Source organism: Ambystoma mexicanum, chromosome 12, assembly GCF_040938575.1.
Source record: "Ambystoma mexicanum isolate Mex_15411 chromosome 12, UKY_AmexF1_1, whole genome shotgun sequence".
Lineage (NCBI taxonomy): Eukaryota > Metazoa > Chordata > Amphibia > Caudata > Ambystomatidae > Ambystoma > Ambystoma mexicanum.
Genome location: NC_090936.1, coordinates 12655023 through 12674478, shown reverse-complemented (window position 1 = coordinate 12674478; position 19456 = coordinate 12655023). Strand labels below are relative to the sequence as shown.

At 44.7% G+C, this 19456-nt stretch overlaps 1 protein-coding gene across 2 annotated transcripts in view; it reads left to right on the top strand.

Moving 5' to 3' along the window:
* The window catches only part of SEMA3E (semaphorin 3E), a 516349-nt gene that overhangs the window by 413366 nt on the left and 83527 nt on the right, over nucleotides 1-19456 (top strand). For both annotated transcript variants that reach the window (XM_069627817.1, XM_069627818.1), the window contains exon 6: nucleotides 10935-11054. In XM_069627817.1, the coding sequence (XP_069483918.1) occupies nucleotides 10935-11054 (120 nt within the window). The remainder of the gene's footprint in view (nucleotides 1-10934; nucleotides 11055-19456) is intronic.

Below are 19456 nucleotides of genomic sequence, written 5' to 3'. Positions count from 1 at the left end.
TGTATTTTTAGTAATGGTAGCAGTACTTGCATTAATAATAGTATCAGTAATATTCATTGTATTATTATTACTAATAGTTATAGAAACATTGAAAGTAACATCAGCAGTATTATCATCAGTAGTAAAGGGAGCAGTATTATCTTCATCAGTAGTAGAAGGGAGCAGTATTATCTTCATCAGTAGTAGAAGGAGCAGTATTATCTTCATCAGTAGTAAAAGGGAGCAGGATTATCTTCATCATTAGTAGAGGGAGCAGTATTATCTTCATCAGTAGTAGAAGGGACAGTAGTATTATCAGTAGTAGAGGGAGCAGTATTATCATCTGTAGTAGAGGGAGCAGTATTATCTTCATCAGTAGTAGAAGGGAGCAGTATTATCTTCATCAGTAGTAGAGGGAGCAGTATTATCTTCATCAGTAGTAGAAGGGACAGTAGTATTATCAGTAGTAGTGGGAGCAGTATTATCATCTGTAGTAGAGGGCGCAGTATTATCTTCATCAGTAGAAGAAGGGAGCAGTATTATCTTCATCAGTAGTAGAAGGGAGCAGTATTATCATCTGTAGTAGAGGGAGCAGTATTATCATCTGTAGTAGAGGGAGCAGTATTATCATCAGTAGTAGAGGGAGCAGTATTATCTTCATCAGTAGTAGAAGGGAGCAGTATTATCATCTGTAGTAGAGGGAGCAGTATTATCTTCATCAGTAGTAGAAGGGAGCAGTATTATCTTCATCAGTAGTAGAAGGGAGCAGTATTATCATCTGTAGTAGAGGGAGCAGTATTATCTTCATCAGTAGTAGAAGGGAGCAGTATTATCTTCATCAGTAGTAGAAGGGAGCAGTATTATCTGTAGAAGAGGGAGCAGTATTATCATCTGTAGTAGAGGGAGCAGTATTATCTTCATCAGTAGTAGAAGGGAGCAGTATTATCTTCATCAGTAGTAGAAGGGAACAGTATTATCATCTGTAGTAGAGGGAGCAGTATTATCATCTGTAGTAGAGGGAGCAGTATTATCTTCATCTGTAGTAGAGGGAGCAGTATTATCTTCATCAGTAGTAGAAGGGAGCAGTATTATCTTCATCAGTAGTAGAAGGGAGCAGTATTATCATCTGTAGTAGAGGGAGCAGTATTATCATCTGTAGTAGAGGGAGCAGTATTATCATCAGTAGTAGAGGGAGCAGTATTATCATCTGTAGTAGAGGGAGCAGTATTATCTTTATCAGTAGTAGAGGGAGCAGTATTATCATCTGTAGTAGAAGGAGCAGTATTATCATCTGTAGTAGAGGGAGCAGTATTATCATCTGTAGTAGAGGGAGCAGTATTATCATCAGTAGTAGAGGGAGCAGTATTATCGTCATCAGTAGTAGAAGGGAGCAGTATTATCATCTGTAGTAGAGGGAGCAGTATTATCTTCATCAGTAGTAGAAGGGAGCAGTATTATCATCTGTAGTAGAGGGAGCAGTATTATCATCTGTAGTAGAGGGAGCAGTATTATCTTCATCAGTAGTAGAAGGGAGCAGTATTATCTTCATCAGTAGTAGAGGGAGCAGTATTATCTTCATCAGTAGTAGAAGGGACAGTAGTATTATCAGTAGTAGAGGGAGCAGTATTATCATCTGTAGTAGAGGGAGCAGTATTATCATCTGTAGTAGAGGGAGCAGTATTATCATCTGTAGTAGAGGGAGCAGTATTATCTTCATCAGTAGTAGAAGGGAGCAGTATTATCTTTATCAGTAGTAGAGGGAGCAGTATTATCATCAGTAGTAGAAGGGAGCAGTATTATCATCTGTAGTAGAGGGAGCAGTATTATCTTCATCAGTAGTAGAAGGGAGCAGTATTATCTTCATCAGTAGTAGAAGGGAGCAGTATTATCTTCATCAGTAGTAGAAGGGAGCAGTATTATCTTCATCTGTAGTAGAGGGAGCAGTATTATCATCTGTAGTAGAAGGGACAGTAGTATTATCATCATCATTAGTAGAAGGGACAGTAGTATTATCATCTGTAGTAGAGGGAGCAGTATTATCTGTGGTAGAGGGAGCAGTATTATCTTCATCAGTAGTAGAGGGAGCAGTATTATCTTCATCAGTAGTAGAAGGGACAGTAGTATTATCTGTAGTAGAGGGAGCAGTATTATCATCTGTAGTAGAAGGGACAGTAGTATTATCATCAGTAGTAGAAGGGACAGTAGTATTATCATCTGTAGTAGATGGAGCAATATTATCGTCTGTAGTAGAGGGAGCAGTATTATCTTCATCAGTAGTAGAGGGAGCAGTAGTATCTTCATCAGTAGTAGAAGGGACAGTAGTATCATCAGTAGTAAAGGGAGCAGTATTTTCATCAGTAGTAGAGGGAGTAGTATTATCATTACTAGCAATGGTGGTAATTGTTTCAGCAGTGTTTTTCTCATCTTTGGTATGAATAGTAGCATTAGCATATTATTAATGTGCATAGTAGTAATATTAAAATTAGTAGGGGAGGGAGGATTGCTCAGTGCAACACTCTTGTCTTGGAAGCAAGAAAGGTTTGAATCCCGGTCCTGCGCTTATGGACTGGTCTCTGGTACTAAGCGCGTGATAAAATATTCATGAATTGGAAGTATTGGCAAAAGCATTATTATTATATACATCAGATTTAAGGTTCTGTTTCAGTTATATCATAGAAAAAGTGTGTTCATATTCTGGGACTTCATTTCACTAAAATTCAGGGTTAACTGAAAAGACATCACACGACCCTTGTCCTCCCTGATGACCTCATAGGAAGTGATTTAATGTCATTTTACCCTGCCCCGAATGACATCACAGGAAGTCATGGCACAAGACCCTTGACCCCTTAACATCACAGGAAGTGCCATCACATAGTCCCTCAGTACACTAAGAAAAATATGGTGACAATGTCACTGTAATATGATATACATTTCATACAAGAGTAGATCACCATATGCAGCGTTTTTATCAGTGTGTCAAGGCCCATATTACCACAAGAAGTGTGTGAACCTAAATCCCTGCTTTTTCTACATGGCAACACAGCGTGGTCACATTCTGGAAGGAGCAATGGGGGGTTACAGGGGTTGAGGAAAGCCCAGGATAGCAGGAAAGAGTGGAACTATTTCACCACAGAACATTTGTTCGCATGGTCGATGGTACACAAAATACAGTCCTTAATGGTTTGGGAAGGTACCTTCAGCATGTGTTAGTCATTCGGCAAGTTACCTTCAGGGTTACCTCTCAGTAGCATGTGCCCTGTTGTGATGCACTGTTTGTGGTTCTTTCATCGACTACGTTATTTCTGCAAAAAACAGCCAGACATCTCTGACATTCCTTTACTCCAGAACCTAGGGCTACGTTTAAAATGGGTTTCATTAGTGCCTTGGCAAATACTGCCACCTGATCCTTTACCATTATCTCTTCTAAGTGCCTGCAGAACTCAAGAGGAGCAACACATCAAGTACTTATTTCTAATCAATCAGAAGTGGTTCCTGGCTTCCCCACCCTGATAGGCTGCTTTCTAAAGGTTCCAATCCGTATAAGATGAGATGCCATCCCCACCCCTTCTCCAGCTGTACCACTTAGAGGGCCGGAACCCCCCAATCAAATCCCGTATCCATCCTGGCAATGGGGTCCCTGCAGCCCCTTCCTGCTCACATGGCTGCTCGTGGAGTGCTGTGTGCCACAGAGAGCCTCTCCCCTCCCCCCTACGACATGTCTCCAGTTCCACCCCCTGCCATGGTGTTTCTCCCCTGGAGCCGCGGCGGCCATGGAGGCTGTGTCTGCCAGTGTAGCTGGTAAGTAATGGTGACATGGGGATTGCGGTGGTTAGAGGACTCGAGGGACTGCTCTCCCTCCAACGTTGGTCCGGTGGGCAGCGGATGGGGCATTGTTTCTCCCTGCATGCCGCCGGACATCATCAAAGAAAGAGGGTGGTTTTGCCACGCCGTTGCCGAACCTGGCACAGACGTTTCCAGCGGCCGCGGCAAGAGTGAGTGCCGCCCTGATGTTGCAGAACCTAGCAGACTCATTGTCAGGGTCCACTTCCAAACTGCACCCCTAACAGGGCTGACTCCTGTACCATCTACTATACCCTCATAAACTCTTATCTCCAGTTATTAAGCGCGTCATAAATAACCAATTATAAATAATTGACACACCGGAGTCTGGATGGTGGCACTTCTGTGAACTACAATAGCAGACAATGATATTAGATTTAGCACACACCAGTGCAGACTCAGTTATTGCGAACATTGTGCTGGTGTACACATAGAAATGGCTGTTAAGATGATGGAACCCCCATCCTTGCTGGGATGTCATCATTTAGGGGTCACCAGGGATCGCACTAGCAACCCCGGATGTCTCTCTTGCTACCCCTTTGGTCTCCCTTGCTACCACTAAAATAAATTACTAATTTGATGGGCAATGTTCAGACTTAAAAAAAATAAATAAAAATAAAACCAGGGGGTTCCAGAGTGTAACACTCTGAGCAGTGACCCTAAATAAGAAAGAGTAGGAATAACAAATCATTTGTCATTCTAGATTTCTGTACAATAATTGCTAGACTCATTAATGGTTTATTTCAGGCACACCTCAGGGGATGAGTCACTGATTTAGTCTGTCCTTAAACACCTCAAATTCACAATGCAGACAAAATACTCCAAGAAGCCTTAAGGGTAGAATGCGCGTCCATTTTGGCCTCTGTATTTTGCTTTACGCAAGTTGCAATGATAGCATGTTATTTTCTGCTGATACATATGGTGATCCATTCTTGTATGACATGTTTATCATGTGACAGTGGTATTGTAACCATATTTGTCATAGTGTACTTCTATCTATCTATATATTTTTGTATTGCGCCACCAACCCATAGGCCTCAGGGCGCTCACAAGAGGAGGAAAGGGACAGAAACAACAGAAAACAATATCAGACAAAGAGAACGAAAAGACATGAAAACTGGTGAAATCTAAACCTCATAAGGACCAGCAAAATGAGGAAAAGATAGCGGAAGACTGATTTCAAGTACCGAGAGAGCTACGCTAAGAGGACAGAAGAGGACCTATCCTTTATCACACAGGAAGGTCTTCCATTTCTCACTATTAGAGAGGTATTTAGGGAGAGCATTCCAGAGAGCTGGAGCCCAAGAGTCAAAGCTAATATCCCCAAATCTTTTCAGGATAGATGGGGGCTGAACCAAGACGGTGTTGCTACTTGAGCGCAAGAGACGGATGACAGGTTTCTTTTTGATCCTGGTAGCGACATAGGATGGAGCTTGGCCATGAAGGCATTTAAACACAGTAGTAAGGCCTTTGTGGTGTAAGCGCTGTTTCACAGGGAGCCAATGAAGGCTACGCCTGGCGTCAGAGACGTGCATATTGCGTTTAAGGCCCATTACTGCGCGTGCTGCGTTGTTTTGTATGATCTGCAAGGTTTTGATGTTGGCCTGGGAGGTACCGATCATTAGACTGTTACAATAATCGAGCTTGCAGTTTACAATGGCGGCTGCAATCACAGCAAGGTTCTCTATAGACAGATAAGGACGGATCTGCCATAAAAGTTGAATATAATAATGACACGAGGATTTGAGATAATTGGCCTGACGGGTGAAAGATAGCTGCGGGTCAAAGTAAACTCCTAAGGTCTTTACGGACTTAGATACGGGGATTGTATGCTGGCCAATCAGAAAGTTGTCATATTTTGTGTCAAGTTTCTTCAGATTTTTCTGGGTACCTAAAATCAACAGTTCTGTTTTTGCATTGTTGAGGGCCAGTGAGTTTAGAGCCATCCACTTCTGGATTTCAGTGAAGATTGAGTTGATGTGCTCAACATCTTTTTGATACTCACCAGTGAGTTTAATAACAACCTGCGTGTCGTCAGCATAATTGGCAAAATAAATGCCTAGGGCTGACAGAAGAGCGCAGAGAAGACGAGAGTAGATGTTAAAGAGAAGAGGCGAAAGACATGAGCCCTGTGGAACACCACATAATAGTAGGGATGCCATGGAGTGAGCATTATCCTTAGTAACTCTCATGTTCCGTGGTCCCAAAAAAGATTTGAACCAGGCAGAGGCTTCAGGGGAACATTTGCCAATTGTGATTAGTCTATCCGCCAGTAGTTGATGATCGACTAAATCGAACGCAGCGGATAGGTCTAATAATAGTAACAGGGCGGTATGCCCTTTGTCAATAAGGCCAGCAATGTAGGATTTTAAATCTAGCAGTGCAGTCTCGGTCCCATGATTGGGGCGAAACCCAGATTGTTGAGAGGCTAGAATATCATGTTCCTCGACAAAAGTTTAGTATTGACAGTAAGCGATTTTATCTATGATTTTCAGCAAAAAGGGAACATTAGTGATTGGGCGATAGTTTCCTGCCTCTGCAGGATCCAGATTTTCCTTCTTAAGCAAAGGAGTGACCCATGCTTCTTTTATGCTTTCGGGGACATATGATTCACTGAAGGATCTGTTAACAAAGGTAGTAATCCATGGGGCAAGGGTATGAATATGATCTTTAAATAAGGAGGCCGGAAAAACATCTCCCCTACAGGAAGTGGGTTTGAGTTTTACGACGATGTCGATAACTTCGGCTGTAGAAACGGGTTTAAAGGTGAAAACATGAGAATCATTAGGCGAATCCATGTTATCAAAAATGGAGGAGGTATTAGTCAATAATTTGACCTGAGAAATAATATTGTTTTGATGAGTTAGAGTTTTTTTGGTGAAGCTGTTATGGATGTTTTGACACCAAGCACTGTCTGCCGGGGGCATTGACATGGTAGTACAACCTTTGAGCTCCTGAAGAATGACAAAGAGCTCTTTGGAGCTAGATTTGGCTTTAGAGATCCTAGAGTTAAGATGCAATTCTTTCGTTGAACGAATAAGGGATTTATACTGTAAAAGCGCCTGCTTATAGGCGTACAGACTGGACTCGGATGGTTGTCTGTGCCATTGTCGTTCCATTTTGCGTTTTTTAGAATGGGCCTCAGTAATTTCAACTGAGAATGGAGTATAGGGAGCGTTTTTATCCTTTTTTTTTTGGAGGGTTTCAGTGGGGCTAGTATTTCTAAAGTGTTGTCAAGTGCGGATCTTATGTTAGCTACAAAGTCGCAGAGTGGCATGGTCATCTCTAAAGGGGGTAATAGAGGAATGACCGTAGTACGAAAGGCTTCTTGGGTGACTTTGCGTAGGTTCCTTGACATAACAGGAATAGTAGGCTGATTATCTTTTCTCAGAATACAATTGTGGTTAGTCTGAAAGATTATGGAGAAATGATCTGACCAGATGCATGGATTTACATCCATGTTGATGATAGGGACATTTTTTGCTATGACCCAGTCAAGTATGTTGCCACCAGTATGAGTGGGGGTTTTAACGTGCTGAGTAAAGGATAAGGAGAGCAGGGAATCTGCTAGGGAAGTGGACAAGGCATCCAAGGGATTGTCAGCCCAGAGGTTAATATCACCCAGAATAATAGTAGGTGTATGAGGTTTACAGAAGTTGCCAATAAAAGCCAGCAGTTGTTCTTCGAAAGAAGGAGTATCAATAGGTGGTCTATAGAGCACTAAGAGGTTAAGAGAAACTGTAGCAGAATTTGAGAAAGAGAGTTTCACATTGATCCAAGACTAGTTTGACAGATTTGTGTATATTAATAGTACTTCTATAGATCACTGCCACACCTCCGCCACGTTTTTCCAGTCTATCGGAATGGAAGAAGGAATAACCTGTTGGAGTGGCCAATAATAGGGAGTGGAGAGCGGTGTCATGCAGCCATGTTTCGGTAAGTGCACATATATCCACTGTTTCCTGAACAATGAGATCTGCTACCTCATGACAGTGCTTAACCAGGGAGCGTGTATTAAGTAATAGGTATTTCAGTCCAGTCCCAGCAGATGCAGATGTAGTTTTTGCAATCTTAGGATGGGGATTAAGTGGACTTTGGGGTGGTTGATCAGTAGATTCCACTGTTAATGTCTGCTTACTTGGGACCAATGCTATGTGATGTCATTTTCTGTTTTGTCAAGGGGTAAAAGGTCGTGTTCCATCGCATCCCGTGATGTCATTTCAGGGTGGGGTCAAATGACATCACTTCCTGGGATGTCATCAGACGTCCAGGGTCATGTGATTTCACTTCCACTACCCCTGGCATTTTGGTGAAATGACGTCCCTGGGGCGACCTCATTTTTGAACTGCTTGTTTAAAAATAGGACAGCACGTTCTGAAAGAATAAAAATTCGAATATGTTTGTCAAATAATACACAACTGCCACCTAGTGGTTAGAAAGGTGGCAGCCGTTCAAGATTGTTTTAATTTCCTTAATAGTTAACTATCTCTACCTTCGTAAAATTCATGAAAATTTAAATATTTTTCACGTTTTCAAAAGTAATTTTATCTTGTTATAATCGACGTGCTGCTCTGAGGGCTAAGTACTGGAGGGGCTTCAGCAGCTGGGTGTACTTAAACACTATCTTTTATAATGAGTGAACATGTTATGTAGCTTTTACCAAAAAAAAAAGGCTAGGGTTGGAAAAACAGTGCCTGGACAAGGTGAACTGCATGTCCTTCTGCAAATGATGATGTATTCAAGGTGTGCCTATTTCCTGGCTACATCAGGGTGTCATTTGGTCTGCTTGCTTTGTGTATTTCGGTGAGAGAGCCAGTGTTTGGTGTGTCCATTAATTCACACGTGCATTATTTAATGTGAGGTACATTTATTTGGGTTCGTTTATCACTAATATACCATGTGAGTATCCCTCGAGACTGCGTGATCCCAAAGGGGCATCCAGAAAGACGGTGAGGAGACATACACGGCCTGAGAGGAAAGGCGGGTCTTGAGGCAGTGCTGGGCGCCGACACTGAGGTGTGTGTGTGTGTGGTGGCGGGGGGGGGGGGATAGGTGGGAGGTTACATCACTTGCTGGGAACAGGCGGGTCTGTGTTGGCCCCCTGCACACTTGCTGCCCGTCTGTCCTGGGAGTTGGTGGCAAAGTTTCAAAGCCTGGCTTGAGAAAGCACGAGTGCCTTTCCTTGTGGGCTGGGCTTTGGGTGCTACTAGAAGCCTTTGGTTTGCTTTCTTGAGCACCTGCTTCACACCCGGTCTTCCGAGACACTGAGCATGGCTGCATGGTGCATTGCGATGCCGCACACATTCTGGCTGAATGGTAGGGTGTGGAAACCTCATTCCTGTCCAGTCTCGGTGCAGGTTTAGCACTGGCTGCAATTCCCCCCTGAGCCTGTGGCCGCAGGGAAAGGAGCACGTGGGTGAAACCTGTTCATCCACCAGGAAGGCCGATGTGGGCACACAGCAAGGGGCAAAAGCCTGACCGACCGTTGCCTAGTAGCATGGGGCTCCTGACAATGGTGTATTCCCCCAGCTCCTTACTTACCCACACGAGAGACAGCGGCACATTGCATGCCAGCCTTTGCATGGGCAACCCATCCACATGCCAGCCTGTTCTTTGAGCTTCCAAAGTCAGAATACTCTAACTTCAATATAGTAGTCTCGGTGCCAGGCACGAACTTGCTCTCTGATGCAGCTTGTTTGCACTGTTGCAAACTACTCTGTTGGGAAAGAGCAGTGCTTCCGAGGGCTTTCCGAACACCCAGAAGCCTTTCTGTGCTAACAATGGAACTATCCCATGCATGGCATGAGCGTTTCTATTTATTTGCAGTGATGTGCCCTTTAAGGAACATCACTCTAGTTGCACAGTCTAACCCCATATCGGTTCTAGGGTGATTCTGCCCCCCCCCCCCCCCACCTCTCCAATGGTTCAATGATCCATTGTATACCTAGGTATTAGGAACACACTGACAGTTTACCTGGCGGGGGGGGGGGGGGGGGTCGCTGTTGGTCTCGTGACCCCATAGCCAGCTCCATAGTCTTTGTAAGACCACTCCGTCAATTAGAGGCTCGTGCATTAAGACCTGAAATGCAAAGACGCAAGGAATAAAGTGAACCTCACACTTAAAATGCATCTTTCTTAAATTGCCCCACTGATTGCAATCGCATACACAACCTACCTCCATGTTACCCCCATGTTCTAGCACAGGTTTTCATATGTTCATGCACAGTTTATTCCTGTGAAGAATACATGCTTGAAAACCTGTGCAGGGCCTATTGCTACTCTTTCCTATTTCAAAGACTAAGTGCTGTATGTTGCCATAGAAACTGCATCCACCCAACCCTGCCTGACATATTGTAGGTGCAGGAAAGCGACCCTGCTACCTGTTGCCTGCCTTCCCTCAGAACAGCTCTGCCACCGGACCCAGGGGGAAGCAGCTGCTTTGCCAGAGCCGTCCAGGCATCGGTGCAGACGCACCTGCTGTGCTTTTGAACGTGGTCTTCTTGGGAGTAAGATTCTGTAGCCTTCACAGATTAAGTATAGAAGACTCTCCAAAGGAAGGCCGTAATGCTGATATTAGTTCAGTTCAAACATTCATTACAATGTATTCAGCAACGTGTTCTTTACTACATTAAATAGTGACGTTTTCTTCATAGTAGAATCAACAAAATAATTGAAAATGTGGGGCACAAGACAGTTCACAATGTCAAGAACAAATGACACACCACTCCTTAACTGCACAATGTTTAATAAATCATTTAAATAGTCATAAACGCTATGCACTGTGTTGACTGCTCTCGTAAAATGTATTCGTTGTGGGCCCTCACTTTCATGGAAGCCCCGAGCAGACCCTAAATGCCAACATTGTGGAGTGTGTCCTATTTTCAGTGTGCAGCCTGCTCACCTTGTAGCCACAGTCCTGTGCCCACTTTCCTCACCCGCACCTCCATCTTCCATGGTGTCTCTGTAGCTTTAGAAAGGGAGGCTCAGGAGGTCAATGCACTTCTTGGGATTCGGATACGAGATAACAACCTTCAAGTGTACATATAATGTGTTGCCCAGTGATTTACAAAGCATACCAGCCTCCACTGACCTGTTCGATTGTGTCTTGTCTCTAGGTGGCGAGTTGTTTACTGGGATGTACAGCGACTACTGGGGGCGCGACGCCGCCATCTTCCGATCCATGGGGGGCGTGCCACTGATCAGGACAGAGCACGACGACGAACGCTTGCTGAAAGGTAACACAATCCATTATTGGGATCTTACCAGCTGTTTGTGAGACTGTCCAACTACACAATATACACATGTGCACACACAAAGAATCTCGGACCGTCTCTGCCATTTATTTTCAATATGATTGAATTTCATTTTCATAAGAATATGGAGTGGGGGGGGCATAAACATTGGCAGGAGAGAATGAATCATCTCATAGCATCAAATACAGCTTCAAACTATTCAAAAGAATATCCTCAACACTGCCCCTGACTTCCTATCCTCTCTAGATGCCACTCTTCTTTTAATTTAGGTAACACAACTCTCCAATTCTGCTCCCAAGTCGTGTGTGGCTGAACGCATGTGTCTCATCTATCAGACCACACAGCCTCCGACAACCTCACAAACACTGAAGTGTTGCATGTTGGCCAGTATCCAGCCTAGTGTAACAGCCTCTATCTAAATCTTCCTGCCTCTACTCTCCGCCCTCTGCAACTCATCCAGAACAGGACTGCGAGACTTGTCCTTGGCATCAAGCCCAGGGACCGTATCTCTCCAGGTCTGAAATCTCTACACTGGCTCCCAGTGGCTGCGAGGATTAAGTTCAAAACCCTCTGCATTGTCCATAAGGCCTTCTGGGGCCTGGGGCCTAAATACCTTCAACTCTCTCTTCCAAAGTATCTTCCTTCCCGAGCCCTTCGCTCATCCGTCTCTAACTCCCTCAGGGTCAGCCGCTTCTCGAAGCAACAAGCTGGGGGTAGATCTCTCTCCACGGCAGGGGCCTCCCTCTGGAACAGCCTTCCTGCCTCCCTGAAACTTGAGGAGAACCATCTCCGGTTCCGGAAGCACCTCAAAACCTTCCTCTTTGCTTCTGCTTTCTCTCCCCCTCTCCCCTGCTGAATTCCTGACTGAAATTGCACTGAATCTGCAACTGGGCCACTCTCACCGATCTCGGTCCCTGGCCCTGCCACTCTTCCCCTGTACTGCCTCCCTGGCAACCCCTGCACTGCAGGACTGTCTCTGCATCCCTTCCCAGCACTTATTCTGCACTTACCTTGCACTTGCCACCAGCTAGCCCTTATTTATCTTGTTATTCACTACCCCTGTACTGCACTTTCCCCTCTTCCCTTCCCCCTTGCACTTTTCCCTTCCCCCCTTCCCATGCACTTGTGCGTTCTGAATGACACCAGGCCTAGTAGGATCGTTGTCTGTCTTCCCTATTTTTCCCCCCTCCCTGCCACGTCGCGCCTTGAAACACTTGTGTATAGGCGCGTTACAAACACCATACCATATCATATCATATCTAGTGTTCTGTGCATTATTGTCTTATGTTAATTTAATTGTAATATTTAATTGTCGATTTACTAAAGAATTTCCCTAGTCAATCCTTTTTTTATGTGTAGGCTATTGCTGCATGGATGGCCTTTTGCCTAGGCTGCTGTAAAAGCAGAGTGAAACATACATTCCAAACAAAATGATTTTAATTTCCCCTATGCATAGGCATTTAACCCCCAGATTTAAATAACCAGAACATATTAGAAGCTTTGATGAAAGTGAGTTTGTGAAAGACTGCCGCAGAATTAATCAGACTGTGGGGAACCTGGAAACGGGAAGGTTCCTTGTCAATGTAAATGTGTTTTCTGGTGGCATCCTGCCTCTAACACTTCCCACGGGAGGCTGGACCGCAATTTGACCCTAAAGTAGGTTTCAGTGGGAGATGGCAAAAGCTATGCACAGTGTCTCATCATAGCTTTCCTCTGTAGAGCCACAGGACACGGTTTCTTATCCACTCTGCCTTACATCTGTATCACCAAGTCAAATATCTTGGAGCTCCATTCTGGAAAGTTCTGTGTCCAACAAAACATAGCGAAAGCCCTAATTGCAGCAGCTCCTTGAGCCATACCTTGCTCTAGCTAATGTGCTTGGCACCCGCAAATAATGGCGATGGCAGACTCCAGATCCGGGAATGTTGGAGTTGTCAAAAACAGTGTGCTGTTCTTTGTGTAGCAGCTTCAGGTTGCACGAGTTGCAATTCCAGTAAATCTGACCCATTCGTTACACCTGTTGTGACAAAACGATGCGACCCTTAATACATGAAATTATCTTTTTGAGCAAGAGCAAGGTTTCAGCTCATGGACTCACAATAATTTACTGGTGATTGTGGATATGTGCAACACAAGACAATTGAGCTGTGTGCTCAGGCCTTAGTGATGAGGACTTACTTTGTACCCTGGCAAACTACTAAATGTAGAGTCAGGCAGAGTTAGCGGCAAGCATGTCATGATTCCCGAGCCACAATATGTTATCTCAATGCCCAGGTCAGCTTCTTTCTCAAATAGCACTGGACTGTGGCTCAAAGGGTTAGGTTCATTGTTCCTCACTTTCAAGTGACTTTCGTAATAGCCCCCCCCCCCCAGGTTCCAGAATGCAATGCTTTTCTGCTGAATTCCTTTGCCAAGAGTCCTCAGCACTTTGCCTGCAATACCCAACATGTAGCATTTGTCTGCACAGACATTTGCTCAGTTAGCTTCAGGAATCTTGTAAATGAAAAGGAACAGTGATGCTTCTGTAATGGGACAGGTGAATACACGGGTAATACCCACCTCCCCTACTCAGATGAATATACAAGTTCTGATTCCAAACGCTGCCCCTCGCAAGTATCTTCCAGGTGAGAACCATTACCAGTTGAGACAGCTCTGCTGCCCCAAGGGCCCACGGGTGGAAACTGAGGCCAACTAAACCTCAAAGTTACTCTCATGAATAAGATAGATGAGTTGACTAGTAGATTGACAGGTAGTTGTTACTATATATAAAGAAGGAGATTGAGTAACTAGAGGACTATACATATTGTAAGGGGTCACAAACATGGGGCGGACAACTTTGAAGATTTTTCAAAAGATGTTATTTTATTTACTCAAAAGGTTTGATAAATGCCTCACTCTCTTTACACTGACATGGATTTAAAGGAAACACTCTAACAAAAAGTTTCTATCCCTTGCACTTGTACATACAATAACTCAACAAGGTAACATATAGCAGATGAAATATAACACTTTTAACAGTTAGATTCACAATGTGATAACTATCTCACCTTATATTCTGTATAGATTCTCCTTCCCCAGATTAAACCACCATTCTATTTAACAGTTCCCAAAAAAATAAGGAAATCCTGTCTTGTAATAAAGTTCCAACTCAGGTCTTTTGGTTCCAACTTGACAAGAAAGGTTCCAATACCATTCTGTTTGTTTTGATTTGAATTCAACCAACAGTTCAAATTAGTTTAACTGGGCTTTTACTCTTTTCACTTGTGACAAAGAGCTAAAAGTAACTTCTTCTCAAAAATCAAAAATGCGTTCATAATTCATAAAGATCAACACATCTGTCTTTGTCCGGATAATTCAGCAACAGTTCACAAAACACTTGTTTTAACAATCATAGATGATTCTGCAGCAGTTCCTTACAACACTTGCTTCCGAAATATTATTTTGCCAGAATTATCCTGTAATGGCTCAAAAAGATGCCTTTGTGGTTCTGCCTTGTCTTCTTCAAGACTTTTAATCACACCACAGTACTCCAATGACTTACACGTGGTCCACTCACCTGCAAGGCCTACTACTTCAAAGTCCTCTGTCCTGGTGTACTCTCCTACCAGGACAGAATAAACTACTAACTGCAAGTACTTCTATGGTAAAGGTTAGCCTCCAACAAGCTATCAATGTATCTTGCTTCACAACACCAACTGTATTTCTTCTGGGAAAACAAGAACTACACTGCTGCTGTTTGTTAAACACTTGTAATTGTCACACACAATGCAGGTTATACTCCACTCCTTCTGAAAACCTTCTGTCAAAAGAGCAGCCTTACTGCCACTCTTGTTTACCCACTGACAATGGTTTTCTCTCACTCTTACATTTCTTTGTCTTTGGCAATGTGGGTTTAAGCATGTTCCTCTGATGAACTTCTTTATATATGGGCAGTTCGTTTTCCAAACATTTGGATTGTCACTTGCACCCTCGTGGATTGATTTGGTACTCCTGCTTTTTATCTTGTCTTGTTCTAGTTCTCTTTTGGCTTTGGCAACAGTTGTTTGCATTGGTTTCTTGAATTATTGCCCTCTCTTGTTGCTGGTTTTTAATCTGACCTACAAACATACAATCGCACAACATTTCTGGTCTGATGATTAAGTTCCTATTATTCCACTTGCTCCTTTTTAAGTCAGCTTGGTTTGCAAAATAATGATTAGTCTGATTTATTTCAGTTCAGTATTCAAAAACACATTTTGTTTTCTATTCCACTCTGCTTGTACGGCTTCTATGGTTAAGGCACCCAGACTTGGCAAGCAAGTGGTGTTAAGATGGATTTCTGAACTCTGACCTGAAGGGGCAGAGGTTCAGAAGGCCAGCCTCGTTTCTTGGAACAGGGTAACCTCTGGACAAGCCAGACCAATCACGGTAGCGATGGCGGTGGTCAAGACTAGGTCTCAAGAGGGGTGAGGGTGACTGAAAGCCCACAATGAGCACACAAAGCAAGGACGCTTACAAATTACTCCAGACAGGCGTTATATTAAAAATATAGACACATTTATTACAAGGCCTTTGTAACATCGACCATAGTAAAGAATCACTGTAAAACTCCAATAAACCAACACATCACAAGCAATACAATATATATACAAGACCAAGGGGTCTAAAGAGTTAGAAGCACAAAATATGCAGACCACCTAGTTGGGGAGGAAAACAGGCAGTGCAAGTAATCGTTGGACCCAGTTCGCCTTCAGAGGCCAACTAACTAGAAGGAAGTCCGAGCCCATACGAAGAGTGGAGCCTTGTGCTCAAAAGTACCTGCACACGCGGGTGCCAACGGGCAAAGGGGAGTCTCTTCCGGGAAATCAGGCAGTTCAGAGAGGTGAAAAAAACGATGATGAACAGTTCCCCACTATTCAAGCGCAGCCTCCACTTGTGGGCAGAAGCAGGGTGCCAGTGCGGAAAAGGGTTGCTGTTTACGACAGCGATGGAAAGACACAGGCTCCTGCGGGACGGTGACCGGTTAGGGTATTGACTACTCACCGGTCCCTGATGCAGGCAGGCCCAGGCTTCTCTGGTTCCGTTTTGGTACTGGCAGGTTCAGATGCATCAGCAGGATGTCTCGACGCCGTGTAGATTCCGCGACAGCAGGAGTCACGGTCGAATGTGTCCCAAATGCAGCGAACACGCAAAGGTTTGTTACCACAGCAGGGCAACTCGGCAACCGCAGGTATTCTGATCCCAAAGCACGCGTCTCACTTCAGACCTGGGAATGCCAAGTGTACGAATCGTGTGAGAGTGCCGAGGACACGGGATTAGCAGTAAGCCAGACGGCGGTGACAGAGCAAGGTTCCTGTGTAGGCTGGTCGGTCCACTGGATGGCCCAGGGACACTTCCAAAGGCACACGTACAGGATTTGGTGAAGATGCAGAGAATAGTTGTTCCCACTATTCTAAAGGGTCGAAGCGCCAGTACAGGCCTTCTCTTTCGATCAGAGGGGTTTCACAGGACGACAGCAGTGCAGGGTGCCAAACCTTCAGCGCGTCACCAGCGATTCCTCGACTCAGCTTCTTAGTTGCAGGATACTTGGCTCCTTATCCTTCATTCATGAGAACTCAGGAAATCGACATGGTAGTGGGGTTTTCAGCCTCCTCTTATCCAGAGTTCCCTTCGCGCCAAAACGGAGAGGACCCAATGGGAGATCTGCTCACAAAACACTCACACCATACGTGGACCTATCTCGGACCACGGTGGTCCCAGGCACTCAGGACACTCTAGATTCTCTGGCACCCAGGATGTGTATTGGGAACAGACATCACAGCCCACATCCTGGAGGCACACACAAGACATGCAGAAGCCTGTGAAAGCTTTGTGTTTCGCGGAAAAGTGCATGACCAAATAAGGACTGCCCCGGGTCAGCTTGACCTGGGGGAACGTGAAGGGGCAAGACGGTCAGCGGACAGGACAAAGAACCTTGTGGCATGGCCATTTTGGAGGCCAGGCCACCCATTTGGGCCAAACGCGGGAAGCACGGTTAACATGGCAAAAAGTGGTTCAAAACACAAAGAAACGATAGCTGCCACCAGTCCCGTCCGTGACACACTTGCACATTTCATGATAAGTCCAGCGAGAGTTTCTAGGGCCTTGGGATGACTAGAGACCCAAGAGCGCGGTAATGTAAGTTACGGTGCACTCTTGTTTCATGTTGCTCAAAAGCTGCAACATGAGGAAAGGACTAAGGGAAACAAAGTCTCCCAGTACTGACTGTCTTAAGGGCATGTCAGTTTCCCCTTAAGAATGGAGCGAAAGCCCAGAGGAGTGCGGCAGAAGGCTGCGCTTCTCTGGCAAAGTCTAGATCAGGGTGTAAAACAACAGCAAAAAGTTTGGGGGTTGCCACATGGAAGGAAAATTACCTACAATTATGAAATCTTTCCTAACAAGTGGTTCCAGAGGGCTTGGGTGTCACTATCTCTTAGTGAACTCACCAGGTCTTGAGTGTGCACCCGTTCACCTCACTTCCTCCAGGTCCTCTGCTTTTGCTTTCATTCTTGGGCCAGAAGCCTCTGCTTCTTGGCTTCCTGCAGCCCACGCAAGTCAATAGAGGAGCTATTTGTGCTACCACGGCTCGGTTTGACTGCCACCAAGCCCGACTCACAATGTGGGAAACCTTTTAAATGGTGTGCTTCCCACTGCGCAACCTCTGCAATTAAGATCTCAGAAAGAAGAGACCTTCTCAGGACCGGCATCCGTTCAACTCATGATATTGGTCCCAGCATCTCTGCTCTCCAGTAAATTCTGCTGCCTCGTGGAGTTGCCACAATTACTCCATGTTCTACTATTGCTCTTCGTCATGGCCGGCACCTGAAGGGGGCCTTTTATGCCTCCCAGTCTCCTTCCGGTGTGGGTCTTTACCACTAACAGGCTCCACTTTGTAGTTTTGTGCCTCTACAGGCCTCTTCTTCATCCCAGAACTTTGAGAATAGAAGGACGTGGAGTCCACAAGGGAAACATCAGTTTCTCTGCTAGCTTCTATTTTACTATAAGCCGTTAGACTGGTGGCGTCTCGGGGAAAGTTACAAAAGGGAGTTTCCAATTCCTAATGACCTACTTGTCCCTTCATGTGATCCTCCCACATTACTCTACCCCCAGGGTCAGGAACAGAAGTCGTCTGCCTTTCCTTGGCCAGGTTTTCTGGGGGAATAATTTCTGTTTAATCACAATATACACACAAACTATACATAGCAGAAGTGCATGCATTAGACACGAAGAACACATGCACTCATCATGAAGTACACGCACAATAGGAATTTATGCAGTTGGATATGAAGAATACAAATATGGCATCCATGATATGATATGGCATTTGTAACACACCTATACACATGTGTTTCAAGGCATGACAAGGAAAGGAAGGGGGAAGAGAGGGAGGAAAGAGACAACGATCTTACTAGGCCAAGTGACATTGAGATCGCGCAAATGCAGAGGAGGGGAGAGGGGAAATGTGCCAGGGGAAAGGGTGAGGGGATGTGCTGTACATGGCATCCATAAGACACAAAGAACATTAACATGATCAATGTATAAAGTGCATGCAACATGAACAACACGGGAATATAGCTGGCTAACAAGGAAGCAATAGTGTAATTGGGCAGCCATCTTCCCAAAGATGGACGCTGCAATTTGCCTCAGACTGAGCACAAGCCTCAAGGCCTTGGAAGACTCAAAAGGTGGACTCCACAGAAAGACATATTTGTGCAAGTACCCAGACAGTGGCTGGCAACACGTGCCAAGGATCAAGGGAAATGAGGGAGGATTGGGACAGCGAAACGAAGACACGAGATAACAGTTGTCAAAGCTCAAGCACTACATTCCCAGATGAATTAAAGTTTCAGAAAGGCAAACACTGCCTTTGATAGTCGGGTGCAGTAGAGCAGTGAGCCAAGAGACTCCAGGAAGAATAACCAAAGTGTGTCCCCAGTGGCAAGAGAAAACACAACATGCATGTTAGCATTAGCCAAAACCTTAATAAATCAATGGAAATCAACTCTCAACACAGTCTCCTAGCACGTGACCCAGATATGAAGAACACTGCCTATTCATTATCTGCCAAACATAGATAGACCATGTGCGGAACTCCCTCAGTATGCACACAGACACCAGATAGCGCACAAGGACAAGTTCAAAGAATAAAGGGGGTCTCATCACCTTGGGATGATTAAGGGGATACTTTAACTGGAAATATGGCAGACCATGAAGCTTCTTTCCCCCCCTTGTGTGTTGCTCATATCTTGATGTCTTGTCAAAATATCCTAGGTTGGTATGCTAGGTGCCAACCCAAAACAGATCCCCTTACCACACCACCCATGATGGATAGCAGCAACCAATCAATATGCCCTATAGTGATTTAT